The sequence below is a fragment of the Oncorhynchus keta genome, chromosome 30, assembly GCF_023373465.1.
Source record: "Oncorhynchus keta strain PuntledgeMale-10-30-2019 chromosome 30, Oket_V2, whole genome shotgun sequence".
Taxonomy (NCBI): Eukaryota; Metazoa; Chordata; class Actinopteri; order Salmoniformes; family Salmonidae; genus Oncorhynchus; species Oncorhynchus keta.
In genome coordinates this window covers 8,947,646-8,957,645 of record NC_068450.1, presented here as the reverse complement: position 1 = coordinate 8,957,645, position 10,000 = coordinate 8,947,646, and the positions used below count along the sequence as shown (strand labels likewise).

The following is a 10,000-nucleotide window of genomic DNA, read 5'->3' as shown; positions in this document are numbered from 1 at the left end:
TACACCCTGTTCCATTCACCCTGTTCCATCCACCCTGTTCCATTCACCCTGTTCCATACACCCTGTTCCATAGCGCACTATTTACCCTGGGCCCTCTGGACCCTCTATAATCCAGATAGTTCAGTCTCCTCTCCTCTCCCCTCCCCTCCTCTCTTTTTTGATCGTTACATTTCTCCATCCTCATCTCCTTTCCTCAACCTGCCCATCTCCTTTCCTCTCCTCTCCTCTCCTCTCCTCTCCCCTCCGCTCCTCTCTTCTCCTCTCTTCTCTTCTCCCCTCCACTCCTCTCTTCTCTTCTCCTCTCTTCTCCCCTCCTCTCCCCTCCGCTCCTCTCTTCTCTTCTCCTCTCTTCTCCCCTCCTCTTCTCCCCTCCTCTCCCCTCCGCTCCTCTCTTCTCTTCTCTTCTCCCCTCCGCTCCTCTCTTCTCCTCTCTTCTCCCCTCCTCTCCTCTCCCCTCCGCTCCTCTCTTCTCTTCTCCCCTCCTCTCCCCTCCTCTCTTCTCTTCTCCTCTCTTCTCCCCTCCTCTTCTCCCCTCATCTCCCCTCCCTCCTCTCCCCTCCGCTCCTCTCTTCTCTTCTCCCCTCCTCTTCTCCCTTCATCTCCCCTCCTCTCCCCTCCGCTCCTCTCTTCTCTTCTCCCCTCCTCTCCCCTCCTCTCTTCTCTTCTCCTCTCTTCTCCCCTCCTCTTCTCCCCTCATCTCCCCTCCCTCCTCTCCCCTCCGCTCCTCTCTTCTCTTCTCCCCTCCTCTTCTCCCTTCATCTCCCCTCCTCTCCCCTCTGCTCCTCTCCCCTCATCTTCCCTCCTTTCCTTTCCTTTCCTCTCCTCTCCTCTCCTCTCCTCTCCTCTCCTCTCCTCTCCTCTCCTCTCCTCTCCCCTCCCCTCCGCTCCTCTCTTCTCTTCTCCCCTCCTTTCTTCTCTTCTCTTCTCTTCTCTCCTTCCCTCCTCTCCCCTCATCTTCCCTCCTTTCCTTTCCTTTCCTTTCCTTTCCTTTCCTTTCCTTTCCTCTCCTCTCCTCTCCTCTCCTCTCCTCTCCTCTCCTCTCCTCTCCTCTCCTCTCCTCTCCACCCCTCCGCTCCTCTCTTCTCCTCTCCCCTCCGCTCCTCTCTTCTCTTCTCTTCTCTTCTCCCCTCCACTCCTCTCTTCTCTTCTCCTCTCTTCTCCACTCCTCTCCCCTCCGCTCCTCTCTTCTCTTCTCCTCTCTTCTCCCCTCCTCTTCTCCCCTCCTCTCCCCTCCGCTCCTCTCTTCTCTTCTCTTCTCCCCTCCTCTCACCTCCGCTCCTCTGTTCTCTTCTCCTCTCTTCTCTTCTCCCCTCCTCTCCCCTCTGCTCCTCTCTTCTCTTCTCCTCTCTTCTCTCCTTCCCTCCTTTCCTTTCCTTTCCTCTTCACCCTTCTTTTCTCACCCTTCCCATGTCCTCTGCACCCCTTCTTCTTTCTCCTTCCTGTTGTTCTCTCCTTCCTCCTCATTCTCTCCGTTCTCTGTAGACGCTTGCCATAGACCTATCACAAGACTGTACATACCTATCACAAGACTGTACATCTGTCACTACTAAACTCAGAGCTGCGACCAAGGGAAAATAAATATGCTTCCACTGCAAACTCAGACGACACCTCGCAATCTTCACTTTTTCTGATGTCACCCGTGGAGTGTCGTGACAGCCTGTGTGACAAGCCCCCCTTCCCTCTCTCACTGTGGCAGTTGCAGTGACACGTTGTGAATGCAGCGTTTTAACTGCCACCTACAACGTCTCCGTGACTCAGACAGGCTGGCACACATATCATCAGATCCAGTGTTGTAATGTGTGTAGTAGGAGAGACCCCTCACTTCTTCTATCGAAACCTCATGGAAGACGGTTTTCAAGACTTCTGTAGTGAATAGGGTGTAACTTCTGATGCGGCCAGAGGAAGAGTATGGTTTGAGACTCAGCCAGAGGAAGAGTATGGTTTGAGACTCAGCCAGAGGAAGAGTATGGTTTGAGACTCAGCCAGAGGAAGAGTATGGTTTGAGACTCAGCCAGAGGAAGAGTATGGTTTGAGACTCAGCCAGGGGAAGAGTATGGTTTGAGACTCAGCCAGAGGAAGAGTATGGTTTGAGACTCAGCCAGGGGAAGAGTATGGTTTGAGACTCAGCCAGGGGAAGAGTATGGTTTGAGTATGGTTTGAGACTCAGCCAGAGACTCAGGGAAGAGTATGGTTTGAGACTCAGCCAGAGGAAGAGTATGGTTTGAGACTCAGCCAGAGGAAGAGTATGGTTTGAGACTCAGCCAGAGGAAGAGTATGGTTTTGTATGGTTTGAGACTCAGCCAGAGGAAGAGTATGGTTTGAGACTCAGCCAGAGGAAGAGTTTGAGATGGTTTGAGACTCAGCCAGAGGAAGAGTATGGTTTGAGACTCAGCCAGAGGAAGAGTATGGTTTGAGACTCAGCCAGAGGAAGAGTATGGTTTGAGACTCAGCCAGAGGAAGAGTATGGTTTGAGACTCAGCCAGAGGAAGAGTATGGTTTGAGACTCAGCCAGAGACTCAGAAGAGTATGGTTTGAGACTCAGCCAGAGGAAGAGTATGGTTTGAGACTCAGCCAGAGGAAGAGTATGGTTTGAGACTCAGCCAGAGGAAGAGTATGGTTTGAGACTCAGCCAGAGGAAGAGTATGGTTTGAGACTCAGCCAGAGGAAGAGTCAGCCAGAGGAAGAGTATGGTTTGGTGGTTTGAGACTCAGCCAGAGGAAGAGTATGGTTTGAGACTCAGCCAGAGGAAGAGTATGGTTTGAGACTCAGCCAGAGGAAGAGTATGGTTTGAGACTCAGCCAGCCAGCCAGAGGAAGAGTATGGTTTGAGACTCAGCCAGAGGAAGAGTATGGTTTGAGACTCAGCCAGAGGAAGAGTATGGTTTGAGACTCAGCCAGAGGAAGAGTATGGTTTGAGACTCAGCCAGAGGAAGAGTATGGTTTGAGACTCAGCCAGAGGAAGAGTATGGTTTGAGACTCAGCCAGAGGAAGAGTATGGTTTGAGACTCAGCCAGAGGAAGAGTATGGTTTGAGACTCAGCCAGAGGAAGAGTATGGTTTGAGACTCAGCCAGAGGAAGAGTATGGTTTGAGACTCAGCCAGAGGAAGAGTATGGTTTGAGACTCAGCCAGAGGAAGAGTATGGTTTGAGACTCAGCCAGAGGAAGAGTATGGTTTGAGACTCAGCCAGAGGAAGAGTATGGTTTGAGACTCAGCCAGAGGAAGAGTATGGTTTGAGACTCAGCCAGAGGAAGAGTATGGTTTGAGACTCAGCCAGAGGAAGAGTATGGTTTGAGACTCAGCCAGAGGAAGAGTATGGTTTGAGACTCAGCCAGAGGAAGAGTATGGTTTGAGACTCAGCCAGAGGAAGAGTATGGTTTGAGACTCAGCCAGAGGAAGAGTATGGTTTGAGACTCAGCCAGAGGAAAGAGTATGGTTTGAGACTCAGCCAGAGGAAGAGTATGGTTTGAGACTCAGCCAGACTCAGAGGAAGAGTATGGTTTGAGACTCAGCCAGAGGAAGAGTATGGTTTGAGACTCAGCCAGAGGAAGAGTATGGTTTGAGACTCAGCCAGAGGAAGAGTATGGTTTGAGACTCAGCCAGAGGAAGAGTATGGTTTGAGACTCAGCCAGAGGAAGAGTATGGTTTGAGACTCAGCCAGAGGAAGAGTATGGTTTGAGACTCAGCCAGAGGAAGAGTATGGTTTGAGACTCAGCCAGAGGAAGAGTATGGTTTGAGACTCAGCCAGAGGAAGAGTATGGTTTGAGACTCAGCCAGAGGAAGAGTATGGTTTGAGACTCAGCCAGAGGAAGAGTATGGTTTGAGACTCTCAGAGGAAGAGTATGGTTTGAGACCAGAGGAAGAGTATGGTTTGAGACTCAGCCAGAGGAAGAGTATGGTTTGAGACTCAGCCAGAGGAAGAGTATGGTTTGAGACTCAGCCAGAGGAAGAGTATGGTTTGAGACTCAGCCAGAGGAAGAGTATGGTTTGAGACTCAGCCAGAGGAAGAGTATGGTTTGAGACTCAGCCAGAGGAAGAGTATGGTTTGAGACTCAGCCAGAGGAAGAGTATGGTTTGAGACTCAGCCAGAGGAAGAGTATGGTTTGAGACTCAGCCAGAGGAAGAGTATGGTTTGAGACTCAGCCAGAGGAAGAGTATGGTTTGAGACTCAGCCAGAGGAAGAGTATGGTTTGAGACTCTCAGACCAGAGGAAGAGTATGGTTTGAGACTCAGCCAGAGGAAGAGTATGGTTTGAGACTCAGCCAGAGGAAGAGTATGGTTTGGTCAGCCAGAGGAAGAGTATGGTTTGAGACTCAGCCAGAGGAAGAGTATGGTTTGAGACTCAGCCAGAGGAAGAGTATGGTTTGAGACTCAGCCAGAGGAAGAGGAAGAGTATGGTTTGAGACTCAGCCAGAGGAAGAGTATGGTTTGAGACTCAGCCAGAGGAAGAGTATGGTTTGAGACTCAGCCAGAGGAAGAGTATGGTTTGAGACTCAGCCAGAGGAAGAGTATGGTTTGAGACTCAGCCAGAGGAAGAGTATGGTTTGAGACTCAGCCAGAGGAAGAGTATGGTTTGAGACTCAGCCAGAGGAAGAGTATGGTTTGAGACTCAGCCAGAGGAAGAGTATGGTTTGAGACTCAGCCAGAGGAAGAGTATGGTTTGAGACTCAGCCAGAGGAAGAGTATGGTTTGAGACTCAGCCAGAGGAAGAGTATGGTTTGAGACTCAGCCAGAGGAAGAGTATGGTTTGAGACTCAGCCAGAGGAAGAGTATGGTTTGAGACTCAGCCAGAGGAAGAGTATGGTTTGAGACTCAGCCAGAGGAAGAGTATGGTTTGAGACTCAGCCAGAGGAAGAGTATGGTTTGAGACTCAGCCAGAGGAAGAGTATGGTTTGAGACTCAGCCAGAGGAAGAGTATGGTTTGAGACTCAGCCAGAGGAAGAGTATGGTTTGAGACTCAGCCAGAGGAAGAGTATGGTTTGAGACTCAGCCAGAGGAAGAGTATGGTTTGAGACTCAGCCAGAGGAAGAGTATGGTTTGAGACTCAGCCAGAGGAAGAGTATGGTTTGAGACTCAGCCAGAGGAAGAGTATGGTTTGAGACTCAGCCAGAGGAAGAGTATGGTTTGAGACTCAGCCAGAGGAAGAGTATGGTTTGAGACTCAGCCAGAGGAAGAGTATGGTTTGAGACTCAGCCAGAGGAAGAGTATGGTTTGAGACCAGCCAGGAAGAGTATGGTTTGAGACAGCCAGAGGAAGAGTATGGTTTGAGCAGCCAGAGGAAATGGTTTGAGACTCAGCCAGAGGAAGAGTATGGTTTGAGACTCAGCCAGAGGAAGAGTATGGTTTGAGACTCAGCCAGAGGAAGAGTATGGTTTGAGACTCAGCCAGAGGAAGAGTATGGTTTGAGACTCAGCCAGAGGAAGAGTATGGTTTGAGACTCAGCCAGGAAGAGTATGGTTTGAGACTCAGCCAGAGGAAGAGTATGGTTTGAGACTCAGCCAGATGGTTTGAGACTCAGCCAGAAGTATGGTTTGAGACTCAGCCAGAGGAAGAGTATGGTTTGAGACTCAGCCAGAGGAAGAATGGTTTGAGACTCAGCCAGAGGAAGAGTATGGTTTGAGACTCAGCCAGAGGAAGAGTATGGTTTGAGACTCAGCCAGAGGAAGAGTATGGTTTGAGACTCAGCCAGAGACTCAGCCAGAGGAAGAGTATAGTTTGAGACTCAGCCAGAGGAAGAGTATGGTTTGAGACTCAGCCAGAGGAAGAGTATGTTTGAGACTCAGCCAGAGGAAGAGTATGGTTTGAGACTCAGCCAGAGGAAGAGTATGTTTGAGACTCAGCCAGAGGAAGAGTATGGTTTGAGACTCAGCCAGAGAGTACCGTTCCTTGGACCATAGGGGTCCAGTATAGTATTAAGGGTTAGTGTGTAGAAGACTACTGTACCTTGGACTCCTTGATCTTGACAGCGATGATCTGTTTCCTCTGGCGTATGATCTCTACAAGCTCATCACACTCCTCCACGAGCTTGGCCTCATGCATCGCTGTGTTCACCTGGGGACAGAAGCACAGCACACTTTAAGACGGTGTCCAAACAAACACTAACACAGGGTTTTAAAAATAACAACAACAGCCACAACACTGTAGCTGAGACCTCGTCAATGGCTGTGTTCACCTGAGGTAAGCTTTAATACACTGGCCAACATAAACACTTACACAGAGTTCAAACAACAACAACAACACTCTAGCTGAGACCTCGTCAATGGCTGTGTTCACCTGAGGTAAGCTTTAATATGCTGGCCAACATAAACACTTACACAGAGTTCAAACAACAACAACAACACTCTAGCTGAGACCTCGTCAATGGCTGTGTTCACCTGAGGTAGGCTTTAATACGCTGGCCAACACAAACACTTACACAGAGTTCAGATCAACACAACACTGTTCAGTGATAGCCTAGACTTCACCCAAGCTTCATGTAGAAAGTTACATTTGCCATCTGCGTTTTTTGGTAACACATGTTCAGGTATAAACATGATTTCTTTTGACATAATCGTTATAAATGTGTGATTAGAATGTGATATTCTGTGAACTTTAAAAAGGGGATTTTCTCATTATACAGGGTTGTGACTCCGTATCAAACTGCGGAGTCTAAAACTGTTCACCAGGGATACATAACACCTCCGAACACTGATCATCACTCCACAAAGCTCATTATAGCAGTAAGATCCACTTAAATGTGTTAATCACACACACACACACACACACACACACACACACACACACACACACACACACACACACACACACACACACACACACACACACACACACACACACACACACACACACACACACACACACACACACACACACACACACAAACAAACCCCATTCATTCCATAAGAGGCATCTTATTAACGGAGGTCGGTAATCAACAAGGATGGACGCAATGCTCCAACATAACTGTGGATCACTCCACAGCAACATGACGGATTCACCACGCAGATCCACTAGGCAGAATAATCTTCTCATATTCCCTGTCACCAAATCTCATCCTACTGCCTACACCCTACTGAAACACCGAACCAGGGATACATTATCATCTGAACCAGGGATACATCATTATCATCTGAACCAGGGATACATTATCATCTGAACCAGGGATACGTTATCATCTGAACCAGGGATACATTATCATCTGAACCAGGGATACATTATCATATGAACCAGGGATGCATTGTCATCTGAACCAGAGATACATTATCATCTGTACCAGGGATACATTGTCATCTGAACCAGGGATACATTGTCATCTGAACCAGGGATACATCATTATCATCTGAACCAGTGATACATCATTATCATGTGAACCAGGGATACATCCTCACTGATATTGTGCCCAATGCTCAGGGATACAGAGCATTCAGAAAGTATTCAGACCCCTTGGCTTTTTTGTTACGTTACAGCCTTATTCTAAAATTGATTCAATTGTATTTTTTCCTCATCAATCTACACACAATACCCCATAATGACAAAGGAAAAACAGGTTTTTAGGTTTTCTAATTTATTCAAAATAAAAAACTGAAATATCACATTTACACACAGTTGAAGTCGGAAGTTTACATCCACTTAGGTTGGAGTCATTAAAACTAGTTTACATGCACTTAGGTTGGAGTCATTAAAACTAGTTTACATCCACTTAGGTTGGAGTCATTAAAACTAGTTTACATCCACTTAGGTTGGAGTCATTAAAACTCGTTTTTCAACCACTCCACACATTTCTTGTTAACAAACTGTAGTTTAGGAACGTCGGTTAGGACATCTACTTTGTGCATGACACAATTCATTTTTTCAACAATTCCAACAGACAGATTATTTCACTAAAATTCACGGTAATCACAATTCCAGTGGGTCAGAATGATTAGATACACTAAATTGACTGCGCCTTTAAACAGCTTGGAAAATTCCAGAAAATTATGTCATAGCTTTAGAAGCTTCTGATAGGCTAATTGACATAATTTGAGTCAATTGGAGGTGTACCTGTGGATGTATTTCAAGGCCTACCTTCAAACTCAGTGCCTCTTTGCTTGACATCATGGGCAAATAAAAATAAATCAGCCAAGACCTCAGAAAATAAATTGTAGACCTCCACAAGTCTGGTTCATCCCTGGGAGCAATTTCCAAACGCCTGAATGTACCACGTTCATCTGTACAAACAATAGTACGCAAGTATAAACACCATGGGACCACGCAGCCATCATACCGCTCAGGAAGGAGACGTATTCTGTCTCCTCGAGATGAACGTAATGTGGTGCGAAAAGTGCAAATCAATCCCAGAACAACAGCAAAGGACCTTGTGAAGATGCTGTATAAAACAGGTACAAAAGTATCTATATCCACATTAAAACGAGTCCTATATCGACGTAACCTGAAGGCCACTCAGCAAGGAAGAAGCCGCTGCTCCAAAACCGCCATTAAAAAGCCAGACTACGGTTTGCAACTGAACATGAGGACAAAGATTGTACTTTTTGGAGAAATGTCCTCTGGTCTGATGAAAAAAAAATAGAACTGTTTGGCCATAATGACCATCGTTATGTTTGGGGAAAAAAGGGGGAGGCTTGCAAGCTGAAGAACACCATCCCAACCGTGAAGCACGGGGGTGGCAGCATCATGTTGTGCAGGTGTTTTGCTGCAGGAGGGACTGGTGCACTTCACAAAATATATGGCATCATGAGGCAGAAAAATTATGTGGATGTATTGAAGCAAGATTTCAAGGCATCAGTCAGGAAGTTAAAGCTTGGTCGCAATTGGGTCTTCCAAATGGACTATGACCCCAAGCATACTTCCAAAGTTGAGGGAAAATGGCTTAAGGACAACAAAGTCAAGGTATTTGAGTGGCCATCACAAAGCCCTGACCTCAATCCTATAGAAAATGATGTGTGGGCAGAACTGAAAAAGCGTGTGCGAGCAAGGAGGCCTACAAACCTGACTCATTTACACCAGCTCTGTCAGGAGGAATGGGCCAAAATTCACACAACTTATTGTAGGAAGCTTGTGGAAGACTACCCAAAATGGTTGACCCAAGTTAACCAGTTCAAAGGCAATGCTACCAAATACGAATTGAGTCTATGTAAATGTCTGACCCACTGGGAATGTGATGAAAGAAATAAAAGATGAAATAAATCATTCTCTTTACTATAATTCTGACATTTCACAAACTTAAAATAAAGTGGTGATCCTAACTGACCTAAGACAGGGAATTTTTTACTGTGATTAAATGTCAGGAATTGTTAAAAACTGAATTTAAATGTATTTGGCTAAGGTGTATGTAAATTTCCGACTTCAACTGTATGTCCTATATTGTGACCTCTCTAGGAACCTAACTTCTACAGTCAGTGCATTCAGAAAGTATTCAGACCCCTTGACTTTTTCCACATTTTGTTACGTTACAGTTCTAAAATGGATTAAATAAACACATAGAGGTAGGCCTACAGGCTACCTGGCCTGATTTACACATATAAGCAGGACTATAGGTTACCTGGCCTGATTTACACATATAAGTAGGACTACAGGTTACCTGGCCTGATTAACACATAGAAGCAGGACTATAGGTTACCTGGCCTGATTAACACATAGAAGCAGGACTACAGGTTACCTGGCACGATTAACACATAGAAGCAGGACTATATGTTACCTGGCCTGATTTACACATATAAGCAGGACTATAGGCTACCTGGCCTGATTAACACATAGAAAGAAGTAGGACTACAGGTTACCTGGCCTGATTTACACATAGAAGCAGGACTACAGGTTACCTGGCCTGATTTACACATATAAGCAGGACTATAGGTTACTTGGCCTGATTTACACATAGAAGCAGGACTATATGTTACCTGGCCTGATTTACACATATAAGCAGGACTATAGGCTACCTGGCCTGATTAACACATAGAAAGAAGTAGGACTACAGGTTACCTGGCCTGATTTACACATAGAAGCAGGA

General features: G+C 46.5%; 1 protein-coding gene across 1 annotated transcript in view; it reads right to left on the bottom strand.

The window, feature by feature from the left end:
• Positions 1-10,000, bottom strand: part of LOC118373299 (probable E3 ubiquitin-protein ligase MID2) — a 125,776-nt gene that overhangs the window by 61,958 nt on the left and 53,818 nt on the right. The window contains exon 4 of the mRNA XM_052486956.1: positions 5,941-6,048. Within this exon, the coding sequence (XP_052342916.1) occupies positions 5,941-6,048 (108 nt within the window). The remainder of the gene's footprint in view (positions 1-5,940; positions 6,049-10,000) is intronic.